Here is a 24,272-nt window from a genome sequence, read left to right on the forward strand (position 1 = left end):
TTTGTGAGCAAATGGCTAGACTTGCAAAATCTTGATCTCAAAACATCTAACATTAATGGAATATGAATGAATACCTCTTTGTGCCTGAGGTAAAAGTTGTAAAACATACATTTCCCTAAGCACTGTGACGATGGTTTGGAGAGTAAAGCAAGTGTAACCTGTGCACTTGGTTTCTCATGCCAACAGGAAAAATGTCTTGAAAACATTAATGATAATTTTTCCAAGAATAAATGCCAGAGCAGTAGAGAATTGCATAACAACATTGAATCATTTTTAATTGCTCAGTTTCAAGAATTGTTGCTTATTATTCCATATAAATTTATGATTATGCCCATGGAATCTACATTTAGTGGCATCCAAGGCCCGCCATGGGGCAAGCCAGGGGGAAAGGTTTAACCCGAGGACACCTCCATGGAGAGGGTGCCTGGGTTTGGCCAGAGGAGGGTATTGCCTTCACAAGGGTACAGCAAAGAGCTGTTTCACGCTTCCTGATCACAGGTAGGAAATTTCTCACAAAAAGAAAGTTACTCTGTTCACGAAGAGGAAATATTCTCTTACCAGGGAAGGTGGGGAGACCCAAGTCCTCCCATTCCTCAGTCAGGGCTGAAGCACGTGCAGATGTTTCATAGTGTGTGTCTGAGATTTCACAATCAGTTCAGCTTAGCTACAATGAAAGGCACGTGAAAGGGAGGAATGGGAAGTGACACTCAGGACATAGGTGCAGACCTTAATTCAAGACGTGAGGGCAGGCAGACTGCAAAATAGAGGCTTAAAAAAGCAGGGGGGCGGGGGAGGTCAGCTTAAGCCAAGGTCGAGTGTTCATCGGCTTATGGCTTCATTGGTGACCAGAGCCAGAAAGTTTCTGCAGTTTATTGCTGTGTGTATTGATGGGTATGCAGAGGCAGGAGTGAGAGCAGATTGTAGAGGGCTGAGGAATGAAATAAGGCAGAGACAGGAAGCATATACAAGTAACATTTTCAGTTATATAGTTATGAAGGCACAAAGAGAGATCGTTCAGTAGCTGAAAGGGATTGTGTGGATGATTTGTTTTTTGCTTTTTAAAAAGAGAAACCTAAGCATGATTACTTTCCCACTTATGGGAAAGACTCAGGAAAGGAGGTATTTTAAGTTGTGGGCAACAGAGTGAGACCTGCCTGTAAGAGCCGTTAGGTACCGGGATGAAGCAGCATTAGCAGACTGCATCTTGATGGACACTGTTGAACTGTATATTCCTTAGTTCATAGTAGTGGCTGAGTATCATATTTTAATATGATGATATAATACAATGTAATATATGCTATGTTGTAATATGATATTATAGTATATATCATTATAATATGTAATATGATTGTCATATTGTGAATACCATATATACTTATGACAAGTAATTGTTCTTTTTTCTCTTATGTCTTTGTAAGATCTCCTTTGCTTTTTGACACCACTGGGATCCTTAAAACATAAATCAGCTAGTCCAGCCAATATGAAGGATGGCCTCCAGCCTGATTCTAATTGATTTGGGGATTAAAAGGTAGTCAGAAATTGGACCAATTTGAAATAAGAATAAATTGATCACCAAACAAAACCCTCTGAAGTATTACATTTATGACCATGAGAAACTTCAGTGGGTTTTTAATCCAACAGTCCAGTTTGCCTATACCCTTAATCACAGTCTCTACAAATTCCACTTTCACATATACTGCCATGGTAAATAGAGTCAGTTTTAAGATCAGAATTTGAAGTGTATAAGCAGAGGCTTTCTCTGTTGAGGCTTTCTCAACAGAAATAGTGATGTAATTGTTGGGTACTCTTTCATTTATAGGTGACACTATTAAACTTCATGATCACTTCTGAGGGAATGCAGGATCAGCTTTTGGGAATTGTGGTGGCACGAGAAAGGCCAGACCTTGAAGAAGAAAAGCAAGCCTTGATATTACAAGGAGCTGAAAACAAAAGGTTTTAAATGTTATTAAAACACAGAATTATTCTTACTTGTTTCAAGATCACTTAGAATCAATTAAGTACATTTTAAAGATCTACTTTGTTAGGTTTAGTAGGTGCATTGAATGGAAAGACTTAAGTGGAAAATATATGGTATTACAGAGTCTCTATGTTAATTTGGAAAATTGCATTGCAGAGTATATTTTTACATACAAGTTCTTAGGCATTGGAAGAATTCAGAGGCCTGCCACAAGTCAAAGCAATATATTTTCAACTATTCAACAAAGTTTTAGCACAAAAGTTTTAGTATTCATTATGTAGCTGAGGTTACCTGTTTTCACTGGAGCATAGTCTGAATGAATATGTTGCACTCCATTTTCTGCTTGTAATATCTATATCATCGGTAAAAAGGGTAATGCTCTAGAAGTCATGAAAAATTTCAGAAAATAAATGGAGTGATACTTTCCATTCATTGGGGGCTGAGATTCTTAATGGCAGAGTAGATGGGCTTACCATATCTCTCTCTAGTTACCACATAAATGATCATTAGAAAGAGAAGTGGAGCAGAAAGGCCTGTCTTTTTGACATTTTGCAAGATAAGAAATTAATTATACAGCATCACCGTTACGGATATTTGTCACAATGTGATGCATTTCTTAAGGTTACAAGCTCTTTGTTTCTTATGAAAGAACATATACGTGAAGTGACTTTTAATGATGTCTTCTTCTTCTAAGAAAATTGTTTTATTCCAGGCAGTTAAAAGAAATAGAAGACAAGATTTTAGAAGTTCTTTCATCTTCGGAAGGCAATATATTAGAAGATGAAACTGCCATTAAGATATTATCTTCCTCCAAGGCTTTGGCTAATGAGATTTCTCAAAAGCAGGAAGTAGCGGAAGAGACAGAGAAAAAGATTGATGCCACCCGCATGGGCTATCGACCTATTGCCATTCATTCCTCCATCCTGTTTTTTTCTATTGCTGATTTAGCTAACATCGAGCCCATGTACCAATACTCACTGACCTGGTTTATTAACCTTTTCATCCTGTCTATTGAAAATTCAGAGAAATCAGAAATTTTGTCAAAAAGGTACGTAAAAACAATATTAATTAATAGTAATAGTAGCTAATGCATGAGAAATAAATAGTAATCGGTGGCCTTCATTGTTGTTTCAGAGTGGTGTGCACCTTACAGCCACATAGCTAGAGTGAACTTGATTAATAATTGTACCAGAAATAAATCTGAGGGTTATAAATTGAACAGATGTGACCAAATTCAGTCTGCCAGGACTTTGTTTAAATAGATAATGGCATTATAATGTAATTCTAAAAAGAGGAAACATTTACTTCTGTTTATCATTTGCAAAAGTTATTTATGATGGGAGGTGTGGAAAGAGGAGGTAGTCCCCCTGAAAGATATGACTCTTACCCTCTGTAAGCTTGCATTCCAAAAGTTACATATTCACATTTTGATATACACATGTATAAAATTTGTCAGATAACAGGGTTTTTGAAAAATAATCTTGTGATTGTGTTATTCTTATTTATATAAAATACCTTATTTTACTGTTGGCTATTGCAGTAAGTAATGGAACTGAGACCTATTTAATAGTAAGTCTCTGAGAGAATAAAATTTCATTTTATTTGTTGTCAGTGAGATAAATTTTAGTTGGTATTAAAACATGTTTTTAATAGAGTCTAACATTAAATTACTTCTCGAACAAATAATTGCAAGCTTCACCCTTTATAACTTTATCAATCAATACGAAGCAAGATATTTCAGTTTCCTAACTGTTCATACCCACAAAAGAAGCTCGATTTACTGCTTATCACCCACAGTTAAGAATTATCTTTTAGAAATCCAAAATGCTCATCTCTTGAAATCTAAATTGAATTCCTTCATTTATCATGGTAGAATTTGGCTAAATTTTAAATGTTCTTAGACTGAGCAATTTTTGGTTAGTGTCATTCATTATTTTACAGGCCTGTATATGAGACTAATGAAGCTGTAGGATTGACACTTGGCTTAACAATTTTTCAAATGTCTGCCCATGAGAAAGAAAAGAAAGGGAAGAAGAGGGTATCTTTACAGAAGGAATGCATGACGGTAGAGTTTAAAGTTTCTTTTTATATTATGATATTTGAAAATGTTTAGTTTATTTCTCTATTTCTTCCAGTATCTGACATTTTCAAGGTTAGCAAGGATTACTGAATACAGAAAACAAAAATTTAAGTGACCTTTCTTAGAAAAGTTCCCAGCCCTTTGCATTATTGACTTGAACATGCATGCCTGGTTTTCACACTAGATCCTGAATTCCCTGAGGCGAGGATTTTTTTTTTTTTTAATATTCCTAGAACCTAGAACTTATCACAGAGCTAATCACATGGAGCAACATAGGACATGATGTTCTGCTTTGCACTGCAGTTCTTAATTTCTACCTTGGTTAAAACAAGATCACTGGGCTTCCCTGGTGGCGCAGTGGTCAAGAATCGCCTGCCAGTGCAGGGGACATGGGTTCGAGCCCTGGTCCGGGAAGATCCCACATGCCGCAGAGCAACTAAGCCCGTGCGCCACAACTACTGAGCTTGTGCTCTAGAGCCTGGGAGCCACAACTACTGAGCCCGCTCGCCTAAAGCCCGTGCTCCGCAACAAGAGAAGCCACCGCAATGAGAAGCCCGCACGCCGCAACTAGAGAAAGCCTGCACACAGCAATGAAGACCCAACACAGCCAAAAATAAATATATTAAATAAATTTATTTTTAAAAAACAAACAAACAACAAGATCACCAGAATGCTATCATTTTAATTAGTTTAAAATCAAGGTATGTCCTAGAGTCTAGGGAAGAAACTTTCTTTGCTTTGTCTCTTAAAGGCATATTTTGTGTACAAGATTTAAAAATTAGGACAATTTTATGCTTTAAAAATAGTTATTGGTTCCTTTATTACCTCATTATATTCAATTAGGACTCAGCCACAAATATGACATCTGCTTCTTCATAACTATGATATAGCCCCTTACGATTTATAGGAAATAAAATTCTTTTCCCCAGATGTAAGATTTGACTGAAATCCAGAAAACAAAATGTGCCTTTTTATTTTTAGTTAAAATCCTTTAATGTAGAAACAATGAAAATCATATTTATGACTAAAGTGATCTTAAAAATATAATTCTGGGACCAAAGAGTAAATAGAAAAAAATGCATTTGAAAACTTTGATTGAAGTTATTAATATTCGTACAGAAACATGCAGAAGCCAGAAGTATTTGCTCGATAAATTTTCGTAAGTGAGCACACCTGTGTAACTAGCAGCCAGGTCAAGGCATCGAACATTATCAATAGCCCAGAAACCACTCTGTGTCCCCTTCTAATCACTATAACCCCATCCCCCAAGGTAATCACTGTCCTGACTTTCAACACTAGAGATGAGCATTGCCTGTTTTAGAACGTCATATAAATGGAATCGCATGGCCTGTGCTCTTTTTTGTCTGGCATCTTGCACTTCACATTGTGAAAGTTATATTGTATTGCACAGTGCAAAGCAGTGGTTTATTCACTTTCATTGTTAAATCGCATTCCCTGTGCTCATTATTGTTGGGCAAGTGTAAAAGCAAATCTTCTCCCAATCCAGAAATTTTCTCCACAAAGTAGTAGAGAAAGAAAACAGTTTTTTATGGAATAATTATTAAACCAGAATGTGATCCGCATCTACCGGCAATCCACTAAGAGACTGCAAAGACAGAAATCTTCTCCTGACTTTACCAACTGAGTTAGCAAACTGGCTTCATCCAGAGGAAAAACAAATGTCTTATCTTTATGACAGGAGGTAGTTTTGCAATGAGGAGCCAGGTGCCCATGAAGATGGCTCTCAGGTCTTTGAGAAGGACATTCCTGGGTCATAAAGTTGACAAAAAGCCTGCCTAGTTTTCACAAGAATTTATACACATTTCAAAGAGATGAGAAAGTACGTATAATTTTAAATTTTCAAACGTAAATGCTCTAAGAAGAAGGAGGAGAGGGAAATCTCTAACATTTTCAGTATAAAAAAAGTAAACCTCTTATTTTTATTTGTCCTTTCACTATACCACAAATTATTCATTCACTCTACTGTTGAGGACATTTGGGTGGCTTCCAGTTTAGGGCTATTATGAATTTTTGCTGTCTTGTACACTCTTGTACGTGGATATTGTATGTACACATGTATGGTAGGTATGTATCCAGGAACACAATTGATGGTCACCGGGTATGCATATGTTCCATTTTAATAAATATCGCCAGGCTTCCCTGGTGGCACAGTGGCTAAGAATCCGCCTGCCAATGCAGGGGACACGGGTTTGAGCCCTGGTCCAGGAAGATCCCACATGCCGCGGAGCAACTAAGCCCGTGAGCCACAACTACTGAGCCTGCACTCTAGAGCCCGTGAGCCACAACTACTGAAGCCCACGCGCCTAGAGCCTGTGCTCTGCAACAAGAGAAGCCACCACAAGAAGCCTGCACACCGCCACGAAGAGTAGCCCCCGCTCGCCGCAACTAGAAAAAAGCCTGCGTGCAGCAACGAAGACCCAACGCAGCCAAAAAAAAAAAAGAAAATAAATTAATTTCAAAAAATATCATTAATAAATATTGCCAAACAGAATTCCAAAGTGGCTACAGCAAGGGAGACTCTTTTAGGAGTCCTACTTAATCTTCCTTTTTTAGTAAATAGTAAGAAGCTAGCTGTCATTCAGAAATTAAAGGTAGAGTTCTCAGAGAAATCATTTTTTGTCAATCATTGATAGACATCAGATAACCTGTTAAATATGTACAACTTTTACTTGTCAATCGTACCTCAATAAAGCTGGGGGAAAAAAAACAAAAAAAACATCAGGTAACCCGTGTCCTCTGGGCAACTATTGAATTATACCTATAACAAAGGCATAGAAAGCATGTGACTATTAACACCAGAGTACTAAATTGTTTGAGAATCTTAATATTGGTCTAAAATTATCTCTAATTTCCTTTTACTCAGAGATAAAAATATTTCATTTTTGTTTGTCTTCTGATAGTTATTATTCGTAATAATTATTATTTAATAATACCAAACATATGTTATAACTAAATTTATGCTATAACTACTATGGTATATACTATGAAATAGCCATAATAATCAGGATCATCTGTCTTTTATAAAATTTTTAATGCATCAGAATTTATTATAGCAAAATAAATAACTAGCAAAAAAATAAGCACAGAAACAAAAATCTGACTAGAATATAGCTTTGTTACAGGAACCAAACTGAAATCAGTCTCTGTCTCTCTGCCTCTCTCTCTCAAAAAATACGTGTTAAGATCACGCATGCCGGTGCACAGAGTTTTTTCTTTTCCTTCTATTTCTGTCAAGATAATTTTCCCATGTTATTAAATACTCTTCTGAAATATAATTTTTAGTAGCTGTACAATATACCTTTTAATGAAGGCACCATAATTTTCTTGATTATTTTCTTTCTGTAAGACTTGCAAGTAGTGTCTAGCTTTTGTATTATAAATAACACTGCAATAAATATAAATGTCCACATTTGATTATTTCCTTTGGCTGAATCCCAAAATTCGGACACAGGTGTTCATTTCTTTCAGACTCCTGATATAAATACCTTTCCTGTAAGGTTATTCAAATGTACAATTCCATCAGAGGAGCGTGACTATCTTACAACACTGTGCCGCACATCAACATTGAAAATAATAATTCTTATCCTCTTTTATACTGTAACAGATTATTAAATATATTTTAATTGGCATTTTAATCAAATGTTTTAAATACTTGATATTTAAGTATTTAGAAATATTTAAATATTTAAAATATTTATTTAAAAATAAATATATTTTTATAGGCATTTAATGAAAATGAACTTGAATTTCTAGTATGATTGACCCTTATAATTTTCCTTTCGATCTTCCTATCTACAAGAGGAAGTTTGTCTTAAAGTGCAGAAATTATTTAATTCTAGAGAGAACAAATTTGAGTCACCCTATATTAATTGTACTGTTACATGAGAGAAATTAAATGCCAAGTGTGAAAAGACCATCTATTAGCATAAAAATGGGAACAGGAATTGTATGATTATTTTGAATTTTCAAAGAATTCAACTGTATCTCAGCAACTAGTTTCAAGGCCCTCTCTACCAAGCCTTTTTCAGAGTTCTCAATTAGAAATAAAATATATCAATTTGTTGTAATTCTTTTTATGGGAATGCTGGCAGGGGATAAAATAGTTAAAGAAATAGGGAGGTAAGGAAGAAACTAGAGAGGGGATGATCTACAGCTTAGGATATCAGTCTGGAAATAACCAAGATATGGTCATACTGCTAGATTTTTTTTTTCTAGGCACATTAAGAAACACCAGTGTAATTTTGTTTAATCATAAACTATGCTAATTTTCCCTTTAGATACTTTATTCTTTAGATAATTTAGGTCATTAATCTATGTAAATCATTAGCTTACTATAAATGTTTTCAACTAACTGTTTATTTCTATTATAACTATTATAACCCGTGTAATAAAAATATTTTTAAAACTTTTGTATCAGTGGTAGTTTACCCCTCATGAGATAATTAGTGAAAATACTTAAAGTGCTATATACATGTTAAGAATTATTATGAATACAGATCACACATGTTAGCACTTACTAGGAAGTAGTTAGCTGCAAATATTGTGATTATTCATATTTCTGTGTCTTGTCTATGTGGTAAATAAAAATGTAGTTTATCAAGTTTTGTGATTTCTCTGGCTTTTACGGATTTATGAGCAGAGTAGCACACTACTAAACTTAATGTTAATTTAATAAAGGAGATATTAACTTTAGTCTGTTCATTTAATATATAATATAGAACATTTGGAAGTGTTTATGGAATAAAGAAATCCAGTTTTACCCCAAGAAATGCTTTATAGTTAGAAATAGTCCAAAAACTGTTAAATGTAATAGTTTAATATACTGTGCGTTGACTTTTTTCCAAAAGGAAGATTAAGTTTTTTAAAAAATCAGTCAACAGTAAAAATGCAGTTCTACTGAGGTGTTTCTACATTGTGTAGCTCTCAAATTGGTGCCCCCAGTTAATAAGGATCCTTGATTTGTTTGGGGAATAATTGACCAGAAAGCTTATTAGAAGAGCACACATCTAAATGGTTTATAATAGGTTTCCCCAAGAGCATTTTTTCTTAAAGGATAATGCATTTTTATTTATTTACTTTTCTTTCTGTTGACCCTTAGGCTTCAAACTCTCAAGGATCACTTCACTTATTCCCTTTATGTTAACGTCTGCCGATCCCTCTTTGAAAAGGATAAACTACTCTTTTCCTTTTGTCTAACTGTAAATCTGATGATACATGAGCGTTCGGTCAGTATTGTTTTAATTTGGAGGGAAAAAAATATTACCGTGAATTCATTAATTTATGAACTTGTGTGGGAATATATATAAAAGGATTGTAAATAGTTAATTATAGTTAAGGCATCACAACTAGATTGAATTTCACAGAGGTGAAAAATAAGTTAAGCAGAGTTCATTATATAACTATTACTACTTAAATTTTTGTACGTTTTAGTTTAAAATAGTTTCTATCAGAATCTAAGTATGCATATAAATTAACTAAATATATTGATATATGTACTTCAAGTAATAGTATAAATGGCAATGTTTTTAGAAACTTTTGCAAGTTCATCAAAGCTAACCATTGGGCTTAATGATACCATTCATTAATTTTTGCTATGTTTCAAATCTATTAAAATATAGGAAGCACTTTAAGACTGGAAGAGAGGTGTATAAATTCACTATTTTATATTATGTGTTTAAGATTTATTGATTTCATATGGCAATGTATTAGTTGAATTCTGAAGGAGTAGAAGCTTTATTTTTGCATTTCTTGCAAAAATTTCGTAGCAGTACCTCATTATGTTTTATGGAAAATAATTGAAAACATAGCAGATTGATTGCCTTTCAACAATTTTTAGAGCCAATAAAACTCTAAGAAGTCATTTAGGAAAGCATATATTCAAAAAGAATAAATTCAGATTTCCATGTTTAGATCAGTAATTCTGGAGGAAAATTATCAAAAATACCTATCTAAACTGGAACTATTTTGAAAACTGGTTATAATGGATACACTGGTTTCTTATGAATAAATACTGAGCTATACCAGTAACTATAAAATTTTATGGGGACCATACCTGAAGCTTGAAAATCAAATAGTCAATTCTTTTAAAATAGTTGTAAGTTTACTATGTATATGATGAACTCATTTCTGACTCTTCATGCTACTTTGTTTTCCAAAGATTAATAAAGCTGAGTGGAGATTTCTGCTAACTGGTGGCATTGGACTGGATAATCCTCATGCCAACCCTTGTACGTGGCTTCCTCAAAAATCTTGGGACGAAATATGTCGACTAGATGAGTTGCCTGCCTTCAAAACCATTCGTAGGGAGTTTATGCACTTAAAGGATGGGTGGAAAAACGTATATGATAGTTTGGTATGTTTTTAACCCTCTTGCTTATTTCAGAGTTTTTAAATGGAGAAAATAATGTCAAACAATTTATTCTTATCTTTGAGTAAAAACAAGATTTAAGTAAGCTTTAAACTGGTCAAATATTAAAATCAGTGTTTCGATTAAACTATCCCCACCTTCAAAATTGGTGGTTCTGTTTGCACTTCTATTCAAATTCCTTGAAATATATAGAGATGCAAAAAAGCTGCATGGTTCTTTAAAAGTACTCTTTTTGAATTTCCATGCCAGGTTTTTTATTTATTATCAACTTGTACTTTGGCAATCATAATGGCAGATGAGTTAAAATTTTATAAAACAGATATTGTTTAGATCTTAATACAGGACACAAACTAATAAATATTTTTGTCATTTGATGAAAGGGAAAAGCTAATAGTTCTCAAATAATTTTCATGAGACCCTATCTTGCTAATTGGAGATAGCTAACAGATACCATGATACTCAGTTTCCCTTCTAGAATATGTAGGAATTGTTGCCTTCCCTCACTTTTCTTTTAGCACAAGGGCTAATATTTTGCTGATTCCCAGTTGATTTTTTCTATTGTTTCTTCTCTCTGGACATTCTGCTTTCCTTGGGTTTAATATGCAACAGTTCTGTTGCAGGGGAGGGTGTAGGGGAAAAAGAGCCAGATGCGTGGAGAACACTTTTTCTTTGGTGACCTGTTTGTTGTATTATACATGATAGTGAGATTGTGTCTACACCTGAATTTAAATATTTTGGACTGGATCTCTTTTGGATCGCTCCTAGTTAGTAACAAAACTACATTTCCCAGAGGCAAATATGTTTTTGTGTATAGTTGATTCTAATTTAAATAGAAATTTCCCTATGATGAAGCATGGAGATTTCTGATCTGAGATACCACATAGCCTTCCTAAATGTTTCAAAGGTGCAGGTGTCTTTTTTTCCATGTTTACTCCTCCTCCTGGAATCTTGATACCTTTCTTCTTGCATATTTTTAATAGCACTCTTTTGGCTTCTTTGATATACACATTCTCAAATATCCCTTTCTAAAAAAAATACCAAAAATTCTTCAAAATAAGAAATAACACACATCCTTCTTACTTCGTTTGCAATAAATGTTTTTTTTTTTATAAATAGATAATGAGAGTAGTTGGTAGGTTTTTAAAATGCCTTTGGAGAAATAACGGGGAAAATCGAATGCACATTTATTTTTTTAGTAACAGGGATCATTTTGTGCTATTGATTAATATTCATATTGACATTAACCCGCTTAATTCATGTCTTAGTTTTGTTGTTTTTAGTGGCACTTAAAATTTTCTTTTTATATCTTATTTCATAACTTTGCCCCAACCTAATAAAATTTACATTAGCATTCTTGATTTCAGTCATTATATGTTGTCTGTAAAACTCGATTTAAAAGTCAAAATACTGTTTTTGTTTTCTTTTTTTTCTTTTAAATAGTCTTCCAAATAGCATTGAGTTATATCCACTGTCATTTTAGGAACCACATCATGAGATTTTTCCTGACGATTGGGAAAATAAAGTGAGTGAATTTCAAAGGATGCTTATCATTCGTTGCCTGAGACCAGACAAGGTAAATGTGCTCTTTGAAAGCAGCTCAGTGAGTCCAGTCCCTCCTCTCTCCACAGTCCGGCCAAACACGTGTTTCCTTATGTAATCGTGGGTCATGGGGGACGTAAAGGAGCCCGGGGGAAATAACCTCACTTCCTTCTAATGCAGCCATCTTTCAAAAAGTGTATATTTATAAAAACCACACTAAATTAGTAACTCACCAGATTATATTTTATAGTTTTATTTATGTTATGATTCTTCCTTTTATTATACGCTTCCCCAATTCCTCACAATCTACTTCCTTTACATGCAGTAATCTCATTTTTATTCTTACTGTTTCGATGACATTAGTCAATGTGGTTTACATGAAGCTGATTTACTAGACTTTCTGGCTCCTCAAATGCTATCCTGTACGTGGTTTTTTGTTGGCTTTTGGAAAGCTAGTAGAATATTAAGACATTCATCACTGCTAACTACAAAGGAAAATGTCAATATCATTAATTTTCATTTCTTTAAATAATAAATTATATAACCAATGAATCAGCTGACCTGTCATATCAACAAATTACAGTACTCATTGACATCCTCATTTGTATTATTAACTTCCATTTAAAAAAACAACTGTTCACTTAAGTGTAAAGACCCATACCCACAGAGATATCTACATACTCTGAGAAAATGTAGACATTAGGAGTGTTGGAAAAATAAATTGAACAAAATATTCTAATTGTCCACTGTTACTGCTTGAGTAAAAATATACATAATTATTTCAAAATTTACTGTATTCAGAATTTGAGTTGCTAAGGAATATAATACAATACTTCCATTCTAACAACAACAGAAAAAGCAGAGCTTAGATTGTGAAAGCAGTGTATTTTTTTTTTTAAGTTTTTCTGCACATCAGTGATAATATAGGGTAGCAGCATTCTTTCCTCTGTAAGCCATGGTCTGTTCGATGAACACATGTCATTCTTGCTTGACTTGGCAGTGTGGCCTTAGCCAGGGCCAAAGTATCCGTTAGGCACAGGGCCTAGGGACCATGATACTCTTAGGGGTTCATGAAAATGTTTTAATTTCTTTTAAAATGAGAAAATAAATCAGTCTGTATTATATTTGTAATTATACCAAAATAGTTGTAAAATACAGTTTTTTATATTTATTTATGGAAGAAGGGACCCATGATGTGCCGAGGGCCCCTGAACATCATAATGCTGCCCGGCTCTTAGATGCTGGAAGTACCTCCCGTTGCTGAGGATCATTATTAAACTGATGAAACATCTCCCCCTTGGTGGCCCTTTTAAAAATGAATTTTCACTGGAACTTTAGCGTTAAGCGTCAGAAGTTTTCACTTCAACTATTAATTATGGAAGAATATGAAATGCTTCAGACTCTTGCCTAATACGGCTTCTTTCTTTAAAACCTTTCATTAAAATTTTCAAAGGTTTTTACTTTGTTTTCTAAGCTAAAGGCTGTTCTGCTAAATGACTCTGCATGTACCGTTGACCTTCTGTCCTCAATATTTGATAAACAAAGAAGTTTCTGTTCATGTTTTATATTGTTTAATTAGGAGTGATTAATGAGCCGTTTCCTAATTGCAGCAGTTACATCTATAAATATCTTTTCCCCAGTTTGTTTTTAAAAATTGGACATTTTAATCTGAAAATATGTTGAGCTACCAAATAGATCCAGTATTACTTTCCATAGTCACTCTCTTTTTAAAGTGTATTTGAGGGAACTGGGGAATTAGATATTCAAGCTGAGGAATTTTTGTTTGTATCTTTTTGTTTGTTTTTAAATCAATTGAGGTTAAACTTAAGGTTTCATACTTCTCTTGCCTACTCTGCACAATACTTCAGCACCTTGTCTTGTAACTTTTTCTTATATGTTTCCATATCTCGTCTAGAGTTTTTTTTTGGATTGGTGGATGAGTGTAGACATTAACGCTACTCACCAGTATTTCTGGTTGTCCTCTCCTGAGTACACTCGAGGTGGGGGCATTGTGGCCATAAACCTTGCTTTGGCCAGCAAAATGTGAGCAGAAGTGTTAGGGCAGAAGCATCTCATTACCAGTGTGAGATTCTGCAGGGCACTCCCCCCTGCCACCAAAACTGTGGAATCACATGTTGATATTTAAGTGCCATAAACAGGCTGCAGTGCTGAGCCAGCACAGGGAGAGTTTGTTGCCTGGACACCCAGATGACTTTGCTGGGACAAGAAGTAAGCTTTTGTTGTGTTAAACCACTGAGATCTGGAAATCGTGTGCTACTACAGCATAATTCAATTTATCCTAAGTGATTAACTAGTTACCATTATCTATACTATCACACCCGTAATCCTTAATATAGAAATAATTATTAGTATGCTCTTGTATTACTAGCAACCTCAAACCCTTCAATCTTGCTGTTGCCAAGTGCTTTAATTTCTACTGGTAAATCGTTGACGTTAGAATCTATGTATTTAAAATTAATATATGACTATTATGCTTTTAAAAGAATGATTTTCCAAAGCAAAATGGTATTAGCATGCCAGAGAAGGGAACAGTGCTATATGAGGCTAATAATTGGGCTAGTACTACATAGATTTTATTTCTTTGCCATCTCTAAGTCATGAGATATATATCTCCCCTAGGAAAATCAGCAATTGTTTGATCTCTAGTTTACAGTATATGTTATTTGTCAGCACAATTTTTTCTGTCTCCTTTCTATTGCTCTCCCTTCAAAACCAACTCCATCCCATGGTAAGAAGCCACAGGTGCCAGGTTATCTAATGCTCTAGTTTGGAAAAATGTAAAAGATGCTCACTAAATCACCAGTAGGAGAAATGAGACGGGTTTGCACCTTCCATAGAATTTAATAGTTTATAGTGTTTCATTGACAAAAGCATATCAGATGGATAAATACTGAGGTGTGGAATGTTTTGAGCCCATTTACAAAATGAAGAGCTTCTGGCCACAGTTCTCTCCTTCTCACAGTAAACAAAAAGCAAATTAATCAGCTTTCAATAAGAAACTTGTCAAATATAAGTTAATATGCTTCTCTGACCTCAGATAAATCCTATAGGGACTTGCAAGACACAGAAAAACATACATAGGTGACCACAAACTTCTCTTCTGCCTTTGGGAAGATGGCTGCCTAAATAAGTCTATAATTTTTTGTTACTGACAGATTTCATTTTATAAACCTGATGCTGGCATAATCAGATTGCAGAAGCAAACCCAATTCCATCCCATCACCTTCCAAACTGAATAGCTTGCACAGCTTCATTTACTTCAGGAGTTACTGTTCAGTCTTGGGAGCAAGCAGGTCTTATTCAGTTTTAACATTTAAAATGAAACAATGAAACTTGTGCCCACCTTCACGCAGGCACCCCTAACTGGGTTCTCTGGCGCTAACAGAAGAATCAGTTTCCACCAGCCATGTTTGCATGAGCGCAGTGGACACTGCCAGCCTGAAACACTCACAGAAGGGGGGCCGTTTAGAACTCAAAGCTTCCTAAAAGTAAAACCATGCACTTAAAAGCCATGTGCTTTCATTGTGTTTGTAAAATTAAAATTTAGTGAAGAAGTTAGCCTTGAGAGGAGAGAGGTTATTAAAAAACCATTTTGTTTTCCTTTGTTAATTATTGTTGTTGTTTTTAATCTAGTGAGAAAGGACAGCCACAGGAAAAGAATAATAGGGAAAAGGGCAAGGACAAGGCCTGAGACAGGCAGTTAGGATATTTTTAGTTTTCTGCCATAAGCTTGATATCTGTGCCCATTCAAAATATCTGAAACATGAAATAACTTATCAAGAAATGAAACTTGATGTATAGATGAATTTATTATTCTGTAATTTTTGTTTAGAATTACCGTAATTAGAATCCCACCTTCACAAAAGAGAGCATCCTAATTTATTCATTCATTTGTTCAGTAGATATTTATTGCGCAGGAACAATATATGAGTAATCTTGTTAGGTAGATCCATGCCAACCTGGCACTTATACATGTGTTATTACCCTTCTATACCTTTCCATAGTTTTAAATTATTTTTAAATGACATACAGTTGATTTACAATATTGTGTTAATTTCTGGTGTACAGCAAAGTGATTCAGTTATATATATATTCTTTTCTCTTTTTTTGCTGTTTAATAATAATCCTCCTTTACTTTTCTTAAATATTTTTATGTATTTTTGACAACAAATCATATTTGTGTGTTTTCTCTGGTTTTATTTTTATTTTTATTTTTTTTTAACATCTTTATTGGAGTATAATTGCTTTACAATGGTGTGTTAGTTTCTGCTTTATAACAAAGTGAATCAGTTATACATATACATATGTTCCCATATCTCTTCCCTCTTGCGTCTCCCTCCCTCCCACCCTCCCTATCCCACCCTTCTAGCTGGTCACAAAGCACCGAGCTGATCTCCCTGTGCTATGCAGCTGCTTCCCACTAACTATCTATTTTACGTTTGGTAGTGTATATGTCCATGCCACACTCTCACTTTGTCACAGCTTACCCTTCCCCCTCCCCATATCCCCAAGTCCATTCTCTAGTAGGTCTGTGTCTTTATTCCCGTCTTACCCCTAGGTTCTTCATGACCTTTTTTTTTTTTTCTCTTAGATTCTATATATATGTGTTAGCATATGGTATTTGTTTTTCTCTTTCTGACTTACTTCACTCTGTATGACAGACTCTAGGTCCATCCACCTCACTACAAATAACTCAGTTTCGTTTCTTTTTATGGCTGAGTAATATTCCATTGTATATATGTGCCACATCTTCTTTATCCATTCATCTGTTGATGGACACTTAGGTTGCTTCCATGTCCTGGCTATTGTAAATAGAGCTGCAATGAACATTGTGGCACATGACTCTTTTTGAATTATGGTTTTCTCAGGGTATATGCCCAGTAGTGGGATTGCTGGGTCGTATGGTATATTCTTTTTCAGATTCTTTTCCATTATGGTTTATTACGGGGTATTCTATGTAGTTCCCTGTGCTATACAGTAGGACTTGGTTGTTTGTCTATTTTTTATATAGTAGTGTGTATCTGCTAATCCCAAACTCCTAATTTATCCCTCCCCCACCTCCTTTCCCCTTTGGTAACCATAAGTTTGTTTTGTGTGTCTGTGAGTCTGTTTCATAGATAGATTCATTTGTGCCATATTTTAGATTCCACATATAAGTGATATCTTATGGTATTTGCCTTTCTCTTTCTGACTTACTTCACTTAGTATGACAGTCTCTGGGTCCATCCATGTTGCTGCAGATGGCATTATTTCATTCTTTTTTATGGCTGAGTACTATTTCATTGTGTATATATACCACATCTTCTTTATCCCCTCATCTGTCGATGGACATTTAGGTTGGTTCCCCATCTTGGCTATTTATACCTTTCCATATTTGAATGAATCTGTTGTGGAGGGATTAAAAAATTTAAGTACAGATATTTCTTCACTGTTTCTCAGCTCCAGACCCTCACACCCTCAGTCAGTCTCTCTCTCTTACTCTTTCTCTCTCTTTCTCTCCCCCTCCCTCCCTCCCTCCCTCCATCTCTCTCTCTCTCTCTCTCTCTCTCTCTCTCTCTCACACACGCACACACACACACACATCCATACCAGGATTGACACTGTTTTTAAAGTATTGTGACAAGTCAATGAGTTTTACTGACAAACCTTGTGTGGATAGAGGTTCTGGAGAATGCACTATTAAAATTTGGAAATGTTTGTAACTTTCTCCAGAGGAGACCACCTTTTTGAGATTCTTGGTATCTGCAGATTGCTCCTGCAATTCGCTTTAAGTTCAGAAAAGTTGTGGGGTGGTGGAATTGCTGTCCTAATTTGGAGTGATGTGTGTACACACAATTCCATCCTCAGATATAAGTAGGTGTCCAGTCAGAGTGGTTCTGAAGCTTTCAAAAAATTCTTTGTGCTCTTGTCACTTCATTACTTTTCTTCCTGGGATGTTTACATAATTTGTTAAGCTAGATACAGGGATACTGGTTCATTAAACGTACCTTTATTACTTGCTTGGCTCACACCTAAGCCATCACCCAGAGATGAGTGGTGTAGACCCTTCATCAGAAAGAAGGAATGATGTACCTGAGGCTGTACATAGCCATACTGCTTTCTACAAGTCTACTCCCACAGCAGTGCCTGAAAGGGACCCCCAAGCCCCAAAGTTCTGCTCTTTCTCAAACACGCTCCCAGAAAATGCACGGGCGTATTATCAGAAGGTTTACATGACGTAGTTTTGCCTGTTTCTCGGGAGTATGGCTTCTCTTTCACAGTGCTTTTCCTTTTCTTTCTTTTTTCAGCTGTATCGATCTTTCTTGGTTGTATAGGATTGTATAAATCATGCTAGAATTTCTACTTCTGAGTTGTGGACTTTGGAACATAGTCAAGTTTTACTTAAAACTTAAGTAAAGAATTAAGGTTTTTTATATTCTTCATCTAGGATATGTTGAATACTCACTAAAAGGAAGAAAAATGCCTTTGAATTCTGGTGTCACTAACCACCCATCTTTTATTACTTAAATAATGTATAGTTTCTTTCTATCTAAAAGACAACTGTATAAAGTGATGCCTTTGGCTCTTTACCAACGTTTATAAATACCAAAGCGAATGTAAGGTCCTTTGTTATAAAACACCTTTGAATGTGAAGTTTTTAAGGTTTTAGGCAGATTTTGAATATTCCTTCAAACATATTCTTGTCCCTTTCTAGATTATTCCAATGCTGCAAGAATTTATAAGCAACAGATTGGGACGTGCATTCATTGAACCACCCCCCTTTGACATATCCAAGGCATTTGCGGATAGTAACTGCTGCACACCACTGATTTTCGTGCTCTCTCCTGGAGCAGATCCCATGGCTGCCCTTCTAAAATTTGCTGATGACCAGGTACCTTAAAAGTCTATTTTTTTTTTTCCTGCTGACCTGCTTGTGTCAGTAACCCATGGACATTCAGACAGGGCCTTCTCTTACACTGCTCCCATAACTCAAGGCCTCTTCCAAAGTGGCATTCAGGTGGTAACTGCCCTAGAAATACACCAGGGGGTCTGGTCTATATATCATATCTGGAAGCTGTAGATGACGCCATATCTGGAACCATATCTGGAAGACACCATATCTGGAAGCGGTAGATGAATCAGGATATAGGAGAAATGAATTCTAGGCAGACATTCCCACAGAGTTCCTTAAATAAGCTTGAATAGAAATTAGGGGCTAATGGGTTTTTTTCCTCTGAACTTTATGCAGTAACCAAATTAGTTAAGATATAATTATTCAGAGATCTGGAGGAAACTGGGGCAAGTTCATCTGTCTATTCATAGTTTTCTTTTCAGCTTCGAATTTTAGGAGTTGCTGCTTGATAGCCAGGCTCTTTCATCTCTTCCTCATATTAAAAGTCTTCCTAATTTTTTCCTGTTCCTTATCTCAACAAAGACTCTACAGAATTTTTCATTTATGACCATGACTGTTTCCTTCATGAATTGGCTTGCTTTTTATCTGTTTATTGGCTTCTTAATCAGTAAGAGGTTTCTAGGGCTGTATGTGCCCTAGAACCTTTGAGGGATGCTGCATGATTAAATTTTAATATATTTAATATTAACATTTCCTGTGATGATAATATTGATTCTTCTTTAAAATGTGATTTAAAATAACATCTTCACTATTCTTGTACACAGGGATATGGAGGATCAAAACTTAGGTCTTTATCTCTTGGTCAAGGCCAAGGGCCCATAGCTATGAAGATGTTAGAAAAAGCTGTCAAAGAAGGAACATGGGTTGTTCTTCAGAATTGTCACCTTGCCACCTCTTGGATGCCAACCCTCGAGAAAGTTTGCGAGGTAAAAATGCAAGATTATTTTTATGAGATCATACTCCCCCAATATAATTAGTGATGTACACGCCATCTAAGTAACTCCATTCCTGTCCTGTAATTTGAGGGTTGCAGGATAGTGGCTGGCATGGCTGGGTTATAGGGGAGATGGGCTCACATTGGGAACTAGAGGACAGCACATGGCCAGGCCTTGCCGAATCCCTCCTATTAGAGGCAAGGGCTCATCCCGTGGGTCAGAAATAACCTTAATCCAGAGGAGCAGCCTCAAAGATAGGAATAAACCACAGGGTAGACAGAAACCAATTTACTTTTTACAACAGTGGACCAAAAACAACAAAGAAGGCTTTTCAGGGGGAAATTAGTGTGGCCCCTCTAAACCAAAAGGCTTCAGGATGTAACTTTTCTTTAATTATACTTCTCACCCACTTAGCTAGTGACCTTGCCACAGAGGATGAATCTGAAACCAAAAGAGCACTCCTCCCACCCTCCTTGCAGTGGGTCACGGTACTTCCCTATTTTTGTGGGCAGAAATTCCAGGAAGAAAATCCCACGTAGCTCAACTGAATAAACAGAAAACCTGGCAATTGATTTCAACAAACATAGAGAAAAATGTGTCCACGTAATTACCCGTGACTCTAGCCCTCTCTTCAGAGTCCCTCGAGCTACTAAATTGATATAACTTGCACTATCCAGACATCCACCTGACACTTGAAGGAGCGAACTATACTTTCCTTTATGCCACTTGTCACCATTTTGTTTTGTCTGTATCTCCCACTAGAATGTAAGTGCTGTTTTATTCTCTGGTTTACCTCTAGCACCTTGAATAGTGCCTGGCTCACGGGAGATAATCAGTAAATATTTCCTGAGCTGGTGAATGAATAAAGCCTTTCAATGGCTTCCCACTGCATGAAGACAAAGTTCATGCCCCCATCATGGCTTCTTCATTTGACTTTCGCCTGCCTCTCAGGTTTCGTCTCTGGCCACTTCCCATCTTGACTTCTGTGCTCTAGCCATTTGACCTTCTTTCACTTTCATTGGGAGAGCACACTTTCTCAAGAATGTTGGCTTCCATGATGGATGTTATTTCTATCTGCAAAGCTATTCTTTAATATTTTTTGCCTTACTAACATCTTCTCAAGCTTCAGGCCTTATATGAGAGACTTTGTATTTGTGCCTGTTTCCTCACGGTTCCTCTGTCTCTAGGCTGTTCTCATGACCTGTTGAATTGTAACGTATACCCATTAGAGAGTCATCCAAGAGGGAAGAGCTGTCCCCAGTGGATGGTGAACTTGGCCCAAAGTCCCATGAGTTATGCTACCTAAGTCACTGGGCATAGGGCAGCCAGTAGGAGGAAAAATGGTACCTTCACCATTTATTTAAAAATGTAGGTGCCTTAGCATCCTTCCAATTCCCCTACCCACCCCCCTTCACCAGTTGAGTGCTCAAAAATTATTTTACTGATAAAGATTTGCAATTTAAAAAACATAGATGCCACGGACATGGACAATTGGAGGAGTTAGCAGTAGGGAGGGGGGCAGAGCAGGAGAGAGGGAAAGACCCAGGATAATTATTCCAAGGCCCAATATAGCCTTCACGACAGTCATAGATGAGCGTTCTGTGATCCTCCGCAGTGCAGGCCTGACTCTCCCCGTAAACAAGTAGCGCTAATAGTGATATGGTTTAGTGCTTCAGGATACACCAGTTCTTCTTGCCTTTCAAAATGCTCTTTTTTTTTTTCATCCCTACTTGGTTTAATATTGATTTATCTGAGTGTGTTGCTTATTTTCACAACCTGGCTACAGCAAGAAGGCATCATTCTTAATCTGGCTCTGGGGCAGAGAACTATTTCTAGAAATATTTCAGCAACATCAGTGAAGACACAAGATTTTTTGGAATGTCTTAGTCCTTATCGCGGCCAAATCTGAATTATGTAATGCCCTTGTAAACTTTACAGTCATGTGATTTAATTGTTAACAGGGAGAGTAACAGCAGCTCTGGGCCTTCCCAACGAAGTATGTTGCTTCCCTGGCAGAATCAGATTTTAAGGCCTTTGCCTTAAACTGCAGCAATAAGCCCTATTTTGTAAAGATGCTTCCTCCCACTTCCAGCCCATCTCATGCACACATGATTGAGATTTTCCTTGCATTTTATGACCCTTTTGGATCTGGTTTCTTTTGTTGCAGGAGTTAAGTGCAGAAACAACACATCCAGATTTCCGAATTTGGCTGACAAGTTACCCATCTCCAAATTTCCCTGTGTCTGTACTGCAGAATGGAGTGAAAATGACCAATGAAGCACCGAAAGGTTTACGGGCTAATATCATTCGATCATACCTCATGGACCCGATCTCTGACCCTGAGTTCTTTGGCAGCTGCAAAAAGCATGTTAGTAATGGCTAAGTCTTGCTACCTCTGCCCCGTAAAGCAATTCAAGTGGCCCCTGGTGATCCTGGATGTGTGTGCTGAGTAAAACTGCAAATTAAATAGGCCTCCTGCACTGTTGGTTTTGATTACTGATTATTGACTGTACTGAAGTCAATTTTATTAATATTTTATTTTATTTTACCACCAGCCTCATTCCTGCACAGCTGAGATCTAGTGGAGTGTCGTTAATTATGCAGCTTTCTATTTAGAAAGTCAGCCGTAAGCCATTCCCAGGACAAATCTGCAAGGTTGGAGAATCTTGTTTCAGGATATTAACTGAGCCCTTTGCTATTTGGAGCCATATCTTTAAATTAACACATAAAAATATTTCCTCCATATAACTGTAATGAGAGCCAAAAGGATTTTACTCCCTGATTGATGGGCTCATAAGGGTCTTTTTTTTTTTTTAGCGTCACCAGGCAAGCAGGGAAGCCACCCACTGCTTTCATGATTAGAATTCTGTGTGTGAATGTCTGTGACCTAAAATTGTTTCACAGTGTTTTGCCATAATTAAAAATGGAAGAGTTTCTTCTTAAGAGGGTTTATGAACCTTGGTAAGTTTTTGCCGTTAAAAAGCTCACACTCTTGATGTTGGGATATGTTTTAAGTACACATCAAAAGAAAGTATTAAGAATAAAGAAGTACTTTCATTAAACAAAATTCTGGGGTACTAAAAAAAAAAAGGGGGGGACCTGTATTTAAAATTCAGTCAAACCTTATCCTAAGCATCCAAGACCTGCTGTATGACAAACTTTTGCATGATTTGGCCCAGAGAGAGCAGGTTACTCCCAGGTAGGTGGTGAGGGCATTTCTGCACCTGATGGCTGCACAGAAGCCCTTTTGCAAAAATTTACTCCCTTTCTTCCAGATCCAGAGGGCTTTCCAGCGGTAGTCACACAGATCGGAAGTCCAGGCGTTTATGAACCGAAATCCAAACCCAAACCCAAATCTCAAATGCCAAAGCAGTACACCATAATCCTTCGGTTTTAACTTTTTATTTGGAAATAATTTTAAACTCACAGAAAAGTTGCAAATATAAAAGTAGTACAAAGAACAGCCCTATGCCCTTTACTTATATTTATCTCCTGTTAACATGACCATCTGCAGGTGAGTTAGATATGTCACTGCCCTTTATTCCTAGATAAATCCTTCAGTGTATATTTCTTAAGAATAGAGATATTATCTTATCCCATTACAGTTATTATTTTAGTAAATTTAGCAAGTATGCACTATTGTATCTAATCTACCCAAATTTGTGTTTGTGTCCCAAATTTGCCAATTGATGCAGTGATGTCCTTTGGAGCATTTTCCCTGTTCACCATGGGATGGGTCCAGGGTTAGTATCACATTTAGTCACCATGCCTCTTTGCCTCCTTTAATCTGGACCATTGCCTCAGCCTTTCTTTGTCTTTGATGGCACTGACATTTCTGAAGAATTCATCCCCCCTGCCCCGTTGTTTTTAATAGAACATTTCTCACTTTGGGCTTGCTTGATTATTTCCTCGAGATTAGGTTCAAGTTATGCGTTCTGAGCCACAATACGACATGGGTGAAGTCATGTCCTCAGAGTATCATACTGGGAGGCGCACGGTGCCCATTTATCCCTCACCGATGTTACTAATCTTGATCCCACAGACGAAGTGTGGTCTGATTTCTTCACTGTATAATAACTGCTTTGCCCCTTGCAACTAATGATCAGTCTGTGAGGAGACATTTTGGACCATGCAAATAGCCTGTTCCTCATCAAAATCTACCTGGGACACAGATTTAGTAGCCAGTGATGATTCTTGCTTGACCCACTTATTTCCGCTGGTGATTCCAACTCCAGCACTCCCTCCACATTTGACGCTTGGCATGCTATTGTCAGCAGCAATCCTCCCTTCCATTCCATTTATTTATCTTTTATTGGTGTGGACTCATGAATCCCTTGCATTTTTTCCAATGGTTTATAATTCATTACTATTCTTAAGTCTTTTGCTCAAGTTGTCCCAGAATTGGTCAGTGGGAGCTCCTTTTGTACTTGTTATAGGTC

General features: G+C 36.4%; 1 protein-coding gene across 4 annotated transcripts in view; it reads left to right on the plus strand.

Moving 5' to 3' along the window:
* DNAH7 (dynein axonemal heavy chain 7) overlaps positions 1-24,272 on the plus strand; it is a 225,785-nt gene that overhangs the window by 168,025 nt on the left and 33,488 nt on the right. For 2 of the 4 annotated variants that reach the window (XM_068544746.1, XM_068544747.1), the window contains 8 exons: positions 1,820-1,953; positions 2,691-3,026; positions 9,178-9,304; positions 10,237-10,431; positions 11,927-12,019; positions 18,701-18,877; positions 19,663-19,824; positions 22,001-22,201. In XM_068544746.1, the coding sequence (XP_068400847.1) occupies positions 1,820-1,953; positions 2,691-3,026; positions 9,178-9,304; positions 10,237-10,431; positions 11,927-12,019; positions 18,701-18,877; positions 19,663-19,824; positions 22,001-22,201 (1,425 nt within the window). Of the gene's footprint in view, positions 1-1,819; positions 1,954-2,690; positions 3,027-3,919; positions 4,044-9,177; positions 9,305-10,236; positions 10,432-11,926; positions 12,020-18,700; positions 18,878-19,662; positions 19,825-22,000; positions 22,202-22,650; positions 22,718-24,272 lie in introns of those variants that run through there. The other 2 variants (XM_068544749.1, XM_068544750.1) reach the window with 2 other exon arrangements.

Source organism: Eschrichtius robustus, chromosome 5 (assembly GCF_028021215.1).
Source record: "Eschrichtius robustus isolate mEscRob2 chromosome 5, mEscRob2.pri, whole genome shotgun sequence".
In the NCBI taxonomy this organism is placed as follows: domain Eukaryota; kingdom Metazoa; phylum Chordata; class Mammalia; order Artiodactyla; family Eschrichtiidae; genus Eschrichtius; species Eschrichtius robustus.